The sequence below is a fragment of the Bos mutus genome, chromosome 1, assembly GCF_027580195.1.
Source record: "Bos mutus isolate GX-2022 chromosome 1, NWIPB_WYAK_1.1, whole genome shotgun sequence".
NCBI classification, from domain to species: domain Eukaryota; kingdom Metazoa; phylum Chordata; class Mammalia; order Artiodactyla; family Bovidae; genus Bos; species Bos mutus.
This window is the reverse complement of record NC_091617.1, coordinates 75,728,476-75,744,749: the sequence shown is the minus strand read 5'-3', so window position 1 is coordinate 75,744,749 and position 16,274 is coordinate 75,728,476. Positions and strand designations below refer to the sequence as shown.

Below are 16,274 nucleotides of genomic sequence, written 5' to 3'. Positions count from 1 at the left end.
GGCCACAGTCATGATTAAATTTTAGACTCTGGAATGAGGCAGATCTGGGGTAGAATTCTTCTCTCACTTACCTGCTATTGTTAAAAGATAAATTCAGGCATACTAAAGTTTTTAAGAGTTTATTTGAACAAAAATCACTTCAAACTGGGCAGTGCCAAACTGGATGTAGTTAGGAGCACTTCACAGAGGGCAACTAGGGGCAAGACTTCTATAGAGAAGAGGTGGCAGCAAGACAAGGAATTTATTTGCTTGGCCATAGCTAACATGGTTGCATTAGATGAAAAAGCTCAGTTGGCTCTTTGTGACTGTCCTTAGATTTTGACTTTCTTTACCTTGAAGTATCCCAGGCTTAGGTTTTGTATTGCTTAGGTAGGCTTCCAAGACATTACAATCACCTCAGTCTGAGGGCCTCCTTTTTTAATTAATTTCACACCGTGTAATCCTGCAAGTACTCTTTGACTTACTAAGGCTCTCATTCCTCACTTGTTAAATGGGGACAATAATAAAATCATCTGAAAGAGTTGTTGTGAGAATTAAAAGAGATAATAAATGTAAAGCACTTAATACTTGGCATATAGAAAATATTCAATACTAGGTGGCCATAGTGGTAATTATTATAGTAATGGTATTGTCACTGGTAGAGTTGGTGCAAGAAATCAGATCTGTTGACCCTATATTGTTATTCCCTATAAAGAATACTATTAGATGTACCTCAGGAACTATATTTAATGGCAAGGAAGTTTAAAGATATGTCTGAAAATGAATTTGTATAGTCAAAGAAAAGGCTCAGCAGTTTACTATGGGACTTCCCTGGTGGCTCAGCAGTTAAAAATCTGCCTATAATGCAGGAGACACGGGAGACATGGAGTTGGGCAACATGGAGTCAGGAGATCCCAAAGAAAGGCAATGCCAAAGAATGTTCAAACTACCACACAATTGCACTCATCTCAGATGCTATCAAAAAAATGCTCAAAATCCTCCAAGCCAGGCTTCAACAATACATGGACTGTAAACTTCCACATGTTCAAGCTGGATTTAGAAAAGGCAGGGGAATCAGAGATCAAATTGCCAACATCTATTGGATCATCGAAAAGGCAAGAGAGTTCCAGAAAAACATCTGCTTCTGCTTTATTGACTATGCCAAAGCCTTTGACTTTGTGGATCTCAACACACTGTGGAAAATTCTTCAAGAGATGGGACCTTACCTGCCTCCTGAGAAATCTGTATGCAGGTTAAGAAGCAACAGTTAGAACTGGATATAGAACAACAGACTGGTTCCAAATCAGGAAAGGAGTATGTCAAGGCTGTATATTGTCACCCTGCTTATTTAACTTATATTCAGAGTACATCATGCAAAATGGTGGGCTGGATGAAGCACAAGCTGGAATCAAGATTGCCAGGAGAGTTATCAATAACCTCAGAAATGCAGATGACATCACCCTTATGGCAGAAAGTGAAGAAGAACTAAAGAGCCTCTTGATGAAAGTGAAAGAGGAGGGTGAAAAAGTTGACTTAAAACTCAACATTTGGAAAACTAAGATCGTGGCATCTGCTCCCATCATTTCATGACAAATAGATGGGGAAACAATGGAAACAGTAAGAGACTTTATTTTTGGGGGCTCCAAAATCACTGCAGATGGTGACTGCAGCATTGAAATTAAAAGACTCTTGCTCCTTGAAAGAAAAGCTATGACAAACCTAGACACCATATTGAAAAGCAGAGACATTCATTACTTTGCCAACAAAGGTCCATCTAGTCAAAGCTATGGTTTTTCCAGTGGTCATGTATGGATGTGAGAGTTGGACTATAAAGAAAGCTGAACACCAGATAATTGATGCTTTTGAACTGTGGTGTTGGAGAAGACTCTTGAGAGTCCCTTGGACTGCAAGGAGATCAAACCAGTCAATCGTAAAGAAATCAGTCCTGATTATTCATTGGAAGGATTGATGGTGAAGCCAAAACTCCAATACTTTGGCCACCTGATGTGAAGAACTGACTCATTTGAAAAGACCCAGATGCTGGGAAAGATTGAAGGCAGGAGGAGAAGGGGACAACAGAGGATGAGATAGTTGGATGACATCACTGACTTGATGGACATGAGTTTGAGTAATCTCCAGTAGCTGGTGATGGACAGGGAAGCCTGGGATGCTGCAGTCCATGGGGTTGCAGAGTCAGACATGACTGAGCAACTGAACTGAACTGAACTCTTTTTAAAATTCTTTTGCCATATAGGTCATTACAGAGTTTCTAATCCACCACCTCTGTTGTCACTTTCTCCACAAGGCCGGGAGCCACAGCATTGAGAGGTGGAAATTACCCAGAGAAGAGTGTCCTGGTCTTAATAGTTTTGCCTTGAGATATATACCTTGAGTGAACACACAGATACACGAAACAGAGATATATACAATGACAGTCAAAGTTGTGTGCTCCCAAAAGCCTTCTTGGTATGACTGCAGACCCTTTTCTTGATCTAGCACCTATTTCTCTTTTCATTTTTCTTCTTTATCATAATTATTTGCTTTTATTCAGTGGCAGAACATTGGCATATAACCCTTCATGAGTGTCAATGGAAAATGTGTGTACTGTGTGAAAGAGGGCTGATAATAGGGTTATTAGCTAAAAACTTCTGCATTTGGTTTCTTCAGAGTGTTTGCTTTTGCTTCCTATATTAAAAGTTTGTTCTTCTGTTTTGCTTCCTATGTTTCAAGAGCTCTGGATTTCAGAAAAGTTGGTTTGTGTTTTCTGCTTTCTCTTTGGCAATGAATATATGAGACAAATGTTCTAAACCCTATAGTGAGTCAAGTAGCTGAGCATAAATTTAAGCATAAAAGTTCAAACTTTGATACACCAGGAGTAAAGAAAAACAAAAATTGATGGAAGTGTGGTATAAATTATCTTTTGTAATTGGTTTTATAGGCAGAAGTCATGCATGACATGGGGCAGATAACTAGGAATCTGGACGATTCCATCCAGCCTCTGCTCCTAACTCAGTCCTTTTTTCAGGCATTCCTTCAGCCCTCTGGTCCCAGAGTCTAGTCAGTATAACATGTCCTGGAACGGGATGATTTGTAATCTTCTAGCTCCAATGCATAGTCGTTTTCTTAGAAGCACCGTGAGTTAGAAGTGTCTTAAACATTCAGAAACTTAGACCGTGATTTAGTCTTGGCATTTATCTTTCCAAGACCCTGCTCCTCCTTTTGGAAGCTGACACTGTTCTCTAGATGAGGAACTACTGGAAGCCCAGACACTCAGAAACCTGTACCTTATGAATTCTTCCTGTACCCTCCGTCATCATTCACACCTAGACATTTCCCAGACCCTTAATGCTCAGCTTTGTTGCTTGCTTCACCTGATTTTCTCTCAGAATGTTTTGTTTTCTGCCTGTAACTACCAGCTTTCAAGAAAAATCTACATGCTTGACACATTATTAAAATTGAATGAGAGTGCACTTGCATTTTATAGGTGATGCCTCTCTTAAATGCACTGGGAGGATTGTAACCCATGTCTCTTCCTCTGGCAGGTAATGAAGATCTCAAACACCCTTTTACTCCAGGCAATTTCTGAGAATTTATGGGGAGATTGCTGGCAAAGCTCACAAGATGCTCTTTTTTTTTTTTTCTTTAGCTTTGTCATTGTTTATAAAATATGATTGCCGATCTTGAGGCATGGGAATCATATAGCTTTTAATTAAAAATTGAAGGCCTCTGATGTACTTTGCACTGAGCACACCTCCCTGAACCTCCAACTGGAATGCAAGACTTAAGGAGGGAGGGTATAGAGACCACTTGAGTATATGGAGGGCTTTGCATTTCCATCACAGGGAAAAGTGATCGCTTGGCTATCATTGCTAATTAGGAAGTAGGTTTATGCTTAGTCTGCTTTCTACATTTTAAGAGTCAACTCTTAATTTTGAATTTTCTGTCCGGACTCTGGTAAAACACAATAAAAGCTTGAAACAAATGCACGTAGTACTTTTCCCTGCTATCTTTCCAGTTTTTATTTCCCTCATCTGTGAAAATCAACATAATAATTTTAGCTAAAATTTGTTAAGTTACTAGGCATCCAAGCATGTGGTATTTTCTTGTGTGATCTTTTTTACCCCTGTCAGTAGTTCCATGAGGCAGGAACTTGTATTTGGTCCACAAGGTAGGAACTTTCATTAGCTTCATATTTTGCTTCATGTGTTATTACACATGAGGAAGCTGGGGCACGAAATCTTTCTTTCCAAGTGCCACACCTATGGGCAGGGCTGTCACTTGTTTTAATATCAGCCTCAACGATAAGACCCATATGTCACCTGTAAAATGAGAGGGAGAATTGGGTGGCTCTATTATGCAGAACACATGTAGAGTTCCCTCCTGTGCTCCACTATTACTCTTTTCTGTTTCAGTCTTCCTGCATTGGCTTTCTTGCCCATTTCCACCTGTTTTCTAGGAGAATATGCTATTGTACTATTTACATTGCTAATACCAACTGGGAATGTTTGCACAGATCTGTATTTCACCAGAATGATGGAGTAGAAAGAACATGACACTTGCCTTGAAAAAAAGTTTCTATGTTTGCCCGTGAGCTCTGAGTCATTCATCAAGTTAGCTCTCTGGGCTTAGCTACTTCATATATAAAATGGGAGGGTTGTTCTAGATGTTTCAAAAACTCCCTTGTAGTCTAACAGTCTCAAATACCATGTTAGAGGGGAGTCCCCATAGGTTAAATGTTAACAATATTTGTCGGGCTATATTTAGTTTGAAATTATCCATACTCTGTTTGGAATCAAGAAAGAGAGGAATATAATATTAAGAATAGTGAGGACTACTGAAGAGCTCTCTGTTGAACGCATTAAAAAGGATTGTCTGTTTAGTCTTAAAACCAGCCTTCTTTGACACATAGGAATATTTACTTGCACTTGCCCCCATGGCTAGCATGTAGCAGAATAAGGATTCAAACTGGAATTGACAGGCTCCAGAGACTCCACAGGTGGCTCAGTGGCAAATAATTCACCTACCAATGCAGGAGATTGAGTTCAATCCCTGGGTAAGAAAGATCCCCAGGAGAATGAAATGGCAACCCACTCCAGTATTCTTGCCTGGAGAATGCCATGGATGGAGGAGTCTGGCAGGCTACAGTCCATGGTATCACAGAGTCAGAAATGACTGAGAAAGGACATGCAGAGGCTCTACAGGGAAAGCCATGTCAGGATATGAGATCTATTTGGTCCCTCCCCACCTCTATCATATATAATTAGCCCATCTCTCAGGTATGTCTTTTATCTTCTCTTAGCTTCATTCACCTCATCTGTGAAATGAGGGTATTATCAGATATCTACTGGAATAGAAGGCTACAACCAGATCTAAGACCCATGTGTTTTGGGATTCTGTGATGATGTCCAAAATGCCTTTACTTCCAATACTGAGGGCCTACTTCTTGAATGAAGATTTGAAAGCAAAGACCTTGCTTTGTGCTACATTTTTTTTATATCCCCTACAACTCTAGGAGCCAAGCAAATATTGAGTAATAATGAAAATAAAGAGAGCGAAGGCTGCTGATTTTATGTGAATAGTAATTGGATATTTACATCTTAATCATGGATTAGAAAAAATTGCTTGGGGAAAAAACATAAAAACCAGCTAATGACTGCTTAGAGTTTCCCTAGTGCACTGTGTCACACTTGACATAAGCCAGTTTATTTATTGTCACAACAGCCCTGCAAAGAAAATCACTCCCTTCAGCCACATGAGGATGCTCATTACAGTGATTTTTTTTTAAAGAAAATAATGGAACCATGGTAAAGAGGCAACACACCCACAATCCATTCTTTAGTCTGCTCACCCCTGCTGCCACTTTGATGAGAGAAGCAGAGCCTTTTCTAGGCAGCTGTTAGATAATGCTATTCCATATTTCTCCTTATTATACGCAGCAGCAGGAAGGGCAGCTATGGGCCTTTCTTGGACATTAACTCATGATGATGAAGGGTCTCTTTGTTGGTGCTCCAGACACCAGTTGGGGGATGACTTGATGGAGACCAAGAGTGAGCCTGGAGACCTTCAGCAGCTCTTCTAGACCTGAGAACTGTAAACATTTCTAGAGCACCAGGGTTTTTTCTCAAGTCCTCTGCCACAAGGAGAGCTCTGTAGAAAGTGACACTCATGTTCACAGACTGGGAGAAAAACAGCCACATGGCAGGTATTGAATAAAAACCAAACTGTTCAGAGACCCTAGAGTGCCGGTGCCAGACAAAGAAAGATCGTAACTCTGTGATCCTTCAGATGGTTTGATTTTGTAACTGTGAGTATCGCCTGCTTTGGTGTATGTTTTAGATCTAAACATCACTGGTTTTGTTGTTTTCAACCAATTGTGAGATTTCATTGTCCTTTTTCACCTCTTATCTTTATTTTCTTCTTTGCCTGGTAATGACTTTCTCTACTTTTTTGTTGTTGTTTTAATTGTAAGGACTACCACTTCTAATTGATATAAAATAGCAGCCTTTAGGTCAGTGTAATGATAAGTGCTCAGTGTGTCAAGGAAGCGTTATATACTATCTGGAATAATACTTTTTCTAGCAGCAAACTCTAAACTGCAAAACTGAAGCTGTAACTTGTAGATCTTTACCCTCCCCCAACACACTTTCTGAATTTCTTATCTGGCAAATCTTATCCTCTTGGAGCTAGTTTTTTTTTTTTTTTTTCAATCAAGAAAACTCCCTTCTTTAGTGGGAGTAAGGTATGTCTAATTATCTGGTCCAGGAAAGCCATCTGCCAGTTATTAGCTGAGTATTATTGAACAGTACAAGCATCCTGAGATGTCTGATGGGTGCTCAGAGCCTCTCCAGCTTTCCTCCCCCATCAGGAACTTGTCTCTCTCCTTGTGATGGCTTAGTTGACAACTATTAAATTTCAGCAACATTTTCTAGACCTTTGAGTAGCTCTGCTCTGAATAAAAATTATCTAAGTTTTAATCATCTATTTTTTTTTCACTTAAATCATGCTCTAGGAAATGTAGTTTATAGATTTTATTTTCTGAAAACTGGTGGTTTATAATAAGACACTGCTAAAAAAAATATCTGGATGGTTTAAATATTTTTTTCCACAGAGGAACAAAAGAGAATATATTTTTAAATGTAAATGTTAATCGGAGTCATAGACTGACAGGGTGGATACAACCTCAGAAATAGTTCAACAACCTACTTATTATAAGAGATGAAATAGGACATTGTTATCAATTAGGATAATGATCAGCTGTGAATAAGAAGATTCAAAATAAATTAATACTTCCATAGAAATCACCTAGGGATCTTGTTAAACTGTAGATTCTGATATAGTGAGTATATGTGGGGCCTGGAAGTCTGTAATTCTGACAGATTCTCAAGGGGTGCTAATGAGATAGTGGTCATGGACCACACTTCTAGCAGAAAGGATATTTCTTATGTAAAATCTAGAGGTAGAATATTCAGGTTTGATTAAGCTGCTCCATACTTCATTCACGGCCCCATCTCCTCTCACTTTCACCTTCCTCCATCTTCAGGGTGTGGCCTTTATTCTTATGGTCAATAAGGTAGTTTCAGCTGTCACTTTTCAAGTTTCCAGCAGCAAGATGGAAGAAGTAGGGTAGTAGCAAAGCCCAGGAAACATCCAGTATGTCAATGTTTCTCAAGGCAACTTTCTGAAATCTCCCACATGATGATTTCACACATATTCCATTGGCCAGAACTTAGTCCCCTGACTCTGTCCAGGTGAGACTGAAGCTGGAAAATGTAGCCTTTATTCTGAATGGCTGTATACCCAAGTGGAAATTCCCAAATGCTAAAAAAAGAAGGATGCAGGAACATGGTAAATGAGACATGTTTAACAGTTTCTACCACAGACCTGGAGAGAAGAATCATTTTCCACAGGTCACGCAGAGAATGGCAGTCTACATATGAATTGCAAGGGGTACATGCATAGAGCTTTATAGTTTCTATAGTACTTTTTATCCCCGCCTCACTCTGTTTTTCTTAAGTACTCTGTACTATTATAATCTTCATGTTTTGGATGTGGAAACTGAGGTTTATTATAGTTGAATGACTTACCCTGCCTATCTTTTTAAAAATTTCCTACTTATGACTCTCTTCTCTCCCCCATTCCCTCATTCTTGATCCCTCTTATGAGATTCAGTGTTTTTCTTTGTTTCATTGGCTTATTACCTTCCAATGTACCCTATGCTTTTCTTACTTAGCATTTTTATTGTCAGTCTCCTTATGTAAGAAGGTATACTCTGTGAGACCTTTATTTAATTCACCAATGAATTCTAAACACCTGCTTCAGTACTTGGCTTAGGTGGTGCTAGTGGTAAAGAAGCTGCCTGCCAATGCAGGAGACATAAGAGACTCAGGTTCCATCTCTGGCTCAGGAAGATTCCCTGAAGGAGGGCATAGCAGTCTACTCCAGCATTCTTGCCTGGAGAATCCCATGGACAGAGGAGCCTGATGGGATACAGTACATACGGTCGCAAAGAGTCAGGCATGACTGAAGTGACACACACACGCAGGATGGGTTGCTCAGTAGTTATTTTTAGTTGAATTAATACAGTCAGTGGGTATTAAAGTCTGCTTCTGAATCATGTTTGTTAACCCCAATGTTAATGCTCTGTGCATGTCTTCTCCCTCAGGGCTCCTGCTAAGGGTTTTGTGTCTGACACTTCTCTATCTTACCTCAGAGACTTGCCCACACTTAGTCTGTTGATTTACTTCTTGTCTTCATGTCACTCATTTAGTGTTGCTTCCCAGCCTAACCAGCTTGCTCACACTTTAGATTCTCTCTGGGTCACAGTTGCTGCTGCTGCTGCTGCTAAGTCGTTTCAGTCGTGTTCGACTCTGTGCGACCCCATAGACGGCGGCCCACCAGGCTCCCCCGTCCCTGGGATTCTCCAGGCAAGAACACTGGAGTGGGTCTGGGTCACAGTACCAGGGTAATTTTCATGAGGAGCCAAGTATACTACTAGAAAAACAAAACTATTCAAAATTACCAAGATGGTTGTAAAACCAGCCTTGCATTAGACTGAGTCTCTGCCCTCAGACATAGGACTACTAGAAGGGGCTGATAGGAGTTTTTAAGGTGACTTCATCTATGCCACATTCTAAGATAGGATGTTAAAAGGGCCTGGTTCTCATCTAAACTCAATCTCAGGATTGTTATTTCTACCTGCACCATGTATATACTATACTATACTATACTTTACTATACAATACTACACTATACCATACTACACTATATGATACTATACTACACTACACTACTATACTATACTAATATAATGACTACTGTCCTGCTTAGAAGCCTGTTTTAACAGTTGGTTCATTCATTCTACCAAGTATTTTCTTTTAATTAATTTTGTGTCTATGTCTTTCTCTTTCCAACATTATTAACCTCTTGCTGGACAAAGACCCACTAAGGTTTATCATGCAGATCCAGCTAATATATACTGAGCTCTTTACATGTCTCTAGACCTCAGCTTTCCATACAGCACTATACAATAGGCATATGACACATGAATCTGAGGGGGAAGCATTTTGTCCAAGGTTGTAAGTAAGTGGCACAGGGCAAATAATTACATATAGACATTAATTCCACCTTAGTTCTTCCAATATTTAAAACTCCTCCCCCTCCTTTTTTTCCTCCTATACTTGAGCTTCTTGATTTCTTAAATTTACATTCTCTTTACTGTAGCACCCAACACAGCAGGCTTCCAGTAAATAGTTAATAAATACAAATATATGAGTAGCTTTCCTGTGGGAAATATCTTGCTTTGTATGTGTGAACACAGCTTTGCAACAAGCCTCCCAGAGCTATGTTCAGGCAGCTTTTATTTGTGCTACCACTCAGGCAAAAGTAAGTCAATTAATCTTTCTGTCTTCATTTCCTGGCATGTAATGTGGGAATGGGCATGAAAGCCCAAGAGGGTGTTGTGAGATTAATTAGTTAAAATGTATACCCTGCTATATAAATGCTAATTGCTGTCAGGAGCGCGGGTTGATTTTCCAGCGGCTTGGCTTTGCACCTTCCCATTAGTCCTCTGTGCCACCAAGCCCCAGCGGTAAGAAATCCTTTGACTGAGGGAAATGATGACTTTATAGTCCTCCCAGCTTAGAGGGGCCAGCTTAGAGAGGACTTCCACTATGGAGTTCTCTGGGTGAGAAGGGACATTTTAAACAAAAAAGTAATTCTCTGTGCCAGTAATTCGTTAAATTCCCTTTGCTGTTATTAGAGGTACATCTATTTGCATAACAGCCATTTCCCCAGTATCTTCTTTGCCTGGTGCCTGCAGTGAATCGTATAATTAATTTGGTATTGCATGACACTCCTGTCCATTGTCATAGATTTTATTTTTATTTGTTCATTGAATAATTTAAAAATCTCTGACAAAGTTCCCTCAGGTGGCTGGCTAGGGAAAGTTAAAGAACTCTCAGAACTAATTTCAAATGGGTAAATGCCCCCCCCCAAAAACTCAATACTAATATCATTTTTACTAATGCTTACAAATACTAATATGTGTGTTTTTTGGTCCCTATTGTAAAGGAGTCTGATTCACTCTATAGATATACTCATTTGACCCATGAAATATTCTGTAAGGGAGATACACTGCAGATATAAGATGGCTTTTCCCCTTGACACTGTATTACATTTAATTTGGTTGAAAAGATATTCAGTGAATAAAACAGACATTTTTGTTAACCTGTGTTTAAATTTTACTATGTAAGGGCCTTTAACATGTTGTTTTAAAAATAAGTCTGTTTGCTCTTGATTTATTATTATATTATGAGAGAAAAATTCTGGCTTCCTTTATTAGTCAATACTACTTGCTATAACAAATTAGTGTCTTACATCTCAGTGCCTTAATTGATAGAGATTTGGCTTAACTCTTTGAAAGTGAGAAACTTTCAAAGCTTTCCTGAGAAGCCCTGCTTTGACTGATGGCAGGAATCCAGGCTCCTTCCATGTTGTCATGCTGCACTTTTCGCAAATTCAAGGACTCCATGGAAGGGAAAGAGAAAGCACCAAAGATTATGCTGAGAATTTCAAGTTGTATAGTATTTCCGGTCCCTCACTGGCCAGAACCAAGTCACATGGTCCCAACCCAATTGCCAAGGATGTGCAGGTTTCATACGGGCCAAGAAGAGAAAACAGAACTAATGAACATTTACCCAGTCTCTGCCACAGTCTGCCCCGGTGAACACCAAAATTTCATTTCAAACTTTGTTCTAAATTTGTCTGCCTGAGTACATGCTTCTGGTTTTGATTCTCTTTTTCCATTTCATTTTCACAATTAGCATTCTCTTATCTTTACCAAAAAAAAAAAAATCCACCTGTCACTTATCATCTGTCTTGCTATTATTAATTATTGTTCAGGGTCATAAAGACTTCTTAGGGCTGGGATTTCTGTGGCAGTCCAGTGGTTAAGACTTTGCTTTCCAATGCACTGGGTGTGGGTTGGGTCCCTGGTTGTAGGGGCTAAGATCCCACATGCCTCACAGCCAAAAAATTCAAAACATAGAACAAGATTGTAACGAGTTCAATAAAGACTTTTAAAATGGTCCACATTAAAACAAAACAAAGCAAAAGTCCCTAGCCAAAATAACAATTTAAAAAAGGATATGGGATCAATTTAAATTATGTGGGATCTTAGTTCATCATGTGGGATCTTAGTTCTCTGACCAGGGATTGAATTTGCAACCCCTGCAATGAAAATAGGGAGTCTTAACCACTGGACCACCAGAGAAATCCCTAATTAGTATCTTTTGGTAAATATTTTTATACTTTTCAATTGCCCTTCAGCATAATTGTTCACTGTGGTAATCTAATCAGATAATCCATCAGTTACAGTTTTTTTCCTTTGTTGGTGATCTCCATTTTCCTTCTATCTATACCGATTTACCATCAAACCCTAATGTATAGCTGCTTTCCTAGGATGTTCTGCATTGTTATCCTGGGAATCCCTTCCCCTCTCTCTTTAGTTGGATCCTTCTAATCCTTGATCTCATTTTTGCCTCTGTTGTTTTTCCTCTCTTTTTTTTTCTGGACACAAATTCCCCAGAAGCTTCTTGAAAAATAGTATAGGAAGAAAAATTACTGAGTCTTTATGTGTCTGAAAATGTTAGTTGGGTTTAAGATTCAAGATTGATAAAACATTTCCATAAGATGCATTGAGTCATTATCTTCTAGTTTCTAGTCTTGTTTTTAAAAGTTGCAAAGCCATTCTGATTCCTAGTCTTCCTAGTATGTGACTATTTTTTTTCCTCTTTCTTACTTGCCAGTAGTTTATATAATCTTTTCTTTTTTCGGTTTTAAAAAATATTTTTGTGGTGCAAGTCTGTTTCCATCCACAGTACTGGAGCAATTGACAGCTCTTTTTAATTTAGAAGGTTATGTATTTTAGTTCTGAGATTTGTTTTTGCTTTGAATTATTTAATTGAGAGTTTTCTCCTTTTTTTTTTTTTCTTTTGGGGATTCTATTAAGGAGATCTTAAGACTCCTGGACTAGTCTTCTAACTTTCTTGTCTATTTTTTATTTTTCTTTGTATTCTACTCTTTAGAAAATTCTCAATTTCAACTTCCAAATAAACCATTTATTAAAATGTACCTCTCTTTAATCACTTTTTAATTTTAATGAGATTTTTGTTTTTCTCTGAATATTCCTTTGTTGTATCATCCTGTTCTCGCTTGATGAATGTAGAAGTTTCCTTATCTCTCTGAGGATGTTAATGATAGTTTTGTTTTCAAAGATTTCTTGAATAATTTTGGTTTTATCAAATTTTTTTTACAATGTTTCTTTGGGTGTTACTGTTAATAGTAGAGATTTTTTTCAGATGTCTCCTAGGGCTGTTCGTATTTAAGAAGTGATTAGGAAGCTGATTAGAAATTCTAAGTGTGTATGTGGGGTTTGTTAATCTTGAGCTTTTTATGTTAAATGATATGGCTGTATAAGTCGTTTAAAAAAATTCTCTCTTAGTAAGATTGTTAGATTCTTTCCTCTGAAAGTAGTCAGGTTTCTAGAGAAGATTCATTCATTCTCCTGCCTGGAGTGTAAAGTCTGTTTACACTCTCCTGGCTGTTCCAATCCTTGAAGCTCAGTGAGAAAGGTTACTGAGTGCCAGGAGGGTGAGCTTGGAACAAAAAATGTCACTTTTAGACATACTCTTCATCTACTTCTCCTTATTTTACTATTGTATATATGTGCTTATTTTTAAGGTATGTGGTTGCATTTGCCAGGATAATATAGATGATTCATATTGGTAATAAGCAATCCTAATTCTCTATGACTTAAAATAGTAAAGCTTTTCCATACGCCATCTATATCAAGGGAAATAAGCTAAAGGAGTCTCAATGTCTATGTTTTCATATTTGCTAAGGCAGAAGAAAAGGAAGCATAGTGAAACATACTCTGGCTCTTAAAACACTCACTACATGTGACACTTGGTACATCATTTTGGCCAAAGTGAGTCACATGGCATCCTCTTATTTCAGAAGGACATAAAAGTACAATCTTACAATATGCCTAGGAAGAGAGCCCAGAAATATTGGGTGTTAAGGTAGTAGTGATTACTTATCTTGATAGTGACACTTTCTCCTGATGTTTTTTGCATTCTACTTTGCAGATTGGTTTGTTCTCCAGCTTTCCTCTCCTCATTTAGGACTTTTCATTTAAATGGGCCAAACTGGTCACCATTTTGTCCGTTATGGTATTGCTATTGTCTTTTCTCTTATTATTGCTATTACTTGGGATAATGTCTCAAAAAATTAGTTTTAGTGAAGTTTCATTAAGGGATGAAATTAGATGCATGTATTCAACCTGACTTACTTATCTGAAAAAAAAAAAACAAAACAGTGGTTAAAATGTCCTGTAAACTAAATGACCTAATTCTACAACTTTGCAGTGTGGGTGAAAATATATTTAAAGAACGTTATGATATATGTTTAATTAAAATATTTTAATATCAATTTGTCTTAATGTGAACAAAATGTTGGTCTTTCCAGTTCTTTTTTTGTATATTGGATTTTAAAAGGTGTTTCTAAATGAAGCATTACAGTTGTAAACAGTACTAATTTGTTGAGTCTTAGAAACATCAGTTTGTTAAATTTCCCAGAGATCTATTATTTATTTAGAGATTTATTACTTACTTACAAAACATTTTGCAAGTCATAAATCTTCAAACTCTTTGCTCTTATCAACATTAGTCACTGTTAGTTGTTTTATTAGCTATCTGTTACCCCCAAGATGTTGCCTAACAAATGATCACAAACCTCTTTTAATTTATCACTCATGTATTATTGCTCATGAGTCTGTAAGTTGTCTGGGCAGTTCTAGTAAGATAAGTTCAACTCAGTTGATGCAAGCTGGCCCTGCTCTTACATCTTTGATCAGCTGTGAAAAGGTCTGACAGTTCTGCTTCTGTAGGGTCTAGCTACCAGCAGGGTGCCTAAGCTCTACCCTATGTATCTCTCTCTTACTAGAAACCTTTCCTGTGTATTGTAGTCGGTCAGATATGTGCAACAAGTGTAAAGTATATTGAATTTTTAAGATTGATTATAAAAAAGAATGTAAGTATAAAATATTAATATTTGTGATGTTTTAGATGTATCAAGTTTAATAAAATATAAAAATTAATTGTGCCTGCTTCTTTTTATTTCTTTAATGTGGCAATCGAGACATCTAAAATGATGTGGCAGGCGTTTTACTTAAATATGTGGCAGGCATTTTACTGCTATTGGACAGTGACGATTTAGCCCCCAAATTCGGAGACCAGAGGAGAACTAGGGGGCTTCTCTTTTCAGTTAAGATCTTATCCTTAGAATTGCCTTTGTCCCCAGAGGAGTGAAAGAATACATGATTTCTTGTCCAGGTGAGATTCTCCCTCATACCTTGTTGGATTCAACAGGATCAAACTATCAGATCACACTGTTATCCAAGAGATAGTCAAAAGATGATGAAAGAATGAGAGGAAGTCATTTCCTTACAGCACAACTGTCTATTATAAGCATTTGTTAGAAAGAGGCTAATTAATATGACCAGAGAAGAGAGTCCTGAAAAAGGTTGGGGGTATCTTAAGGAGAAGGTATGTTCTTTGGAGGTGAGATGATTCAGCTGCCTTTTCTTTCTTTTTGATTATTCCAGAACGCTGCGATGACTGGGGACTAGATACCATGAGGCAGATCCAAGTGTATGAAGATGAACCAGCTCGTATCAAGTGCCCACTCTTTGAACACTTCTTGAAATATAACTACAGCACAGCCCATTCAGCAGGCCTTACTCTCATCTGGTATTGGACCAGGCAGGACCGGGACCTGGAGGAGCCAATTAACTTCCGCCTCCCTGAGAACCGCATTAGTAAGGAGAAAGACGTGCTCTGGTTCCGGCCCACGCTTCTCAATGACACGGGAAACTATACCTGCATGTTAAGGTAGGCTGACGCTTGTGGTGTCTTTCCCTTTTTGCTTCTGTTCCTGAACCCTTATCCAAATGATGTGAAGCTGGGGAGGAGAAGAAGGAAGCATTTATCCAGAAAGAGTTACTCTTCACCTCATTGGCTTAGCTGAGATTAGCTGAAAGAGATGTACAGAGAGAAAGGTTGAGCTTCTGAGAACATTCTCCATTGGTGGTTCCTTTTCAAACCAGACATACATCAGAGTTGTCTAGAGATGGAGGTTTATTCATATGTGAACAGGGCTGGCAGTAGAACCTGTTCATGTCTGTTATTCTTGGCAGTTTTTTAAGTGCCTAGAACAGAATAAGGGCTTCTTTGGTGGCTCAGCTGGGAAAGAATCCACCTGCAATGAGGGAGACCTGGGTTCGATCCCTGGGTTGGGAAGATCCCCTAGAGAAGGGAACAGCTACCCACTCCAGTATTCTGACCTGACGAATGCCATGGACTATATAGTCCATGGGGTCACAAAGAATCAGACACAACTGAGCAAAAGCCTCAGCATGCCATATAGATGAAAGAATATTTGAGAAGCATCAAATGCACTTAAAACAATGCTTTTCAAACTTTTCACTAAAATTTCCATATAAAGCAAATGAACACCAGATCTCTGGGAATCTAAGAATATAATCCAAAGCATTCTACCATTACTGCAAATTTTATTACAAACCCACGTTTTTTTCTTCTGAAGGTTCATGTAGAGTCAGCATTTTACTTCATAGTATACCAATTTTTCTTTTACAACAGATTAATATTGTTTTTGCTCTGAAAAAAAATCTTGAAAAAACTGAGGTTCCTCTGAAGACTTACCATTTTAAGGCTTAG

General features: G+C 38.3%; 1 protein-coding gene across 2 annotated transcripts in view; it reads left to right on the top strand.

Moving 5' to 3' along the window:
• Positions 1-16,274, top strand: part of IL1RAP (interleukin 1 receptor accessory protein) — a 144,415-nt gene that overhangs the window by 79,471 nt on the left and 48,670 nt on the right. For both annotated transcript variants that reach the window (XM_070371819.1, XM_005897674.3), the window contains exon 3: positions 15,143-15,428. In XM_070371819.1, coding sequence (XP_070227920.1) covers positions 15,143-15,428 — 286 coding nt within the window. The remainder of the gene's footprint in view (positions 1-15,142; positions 15,429-16,274) is intronic.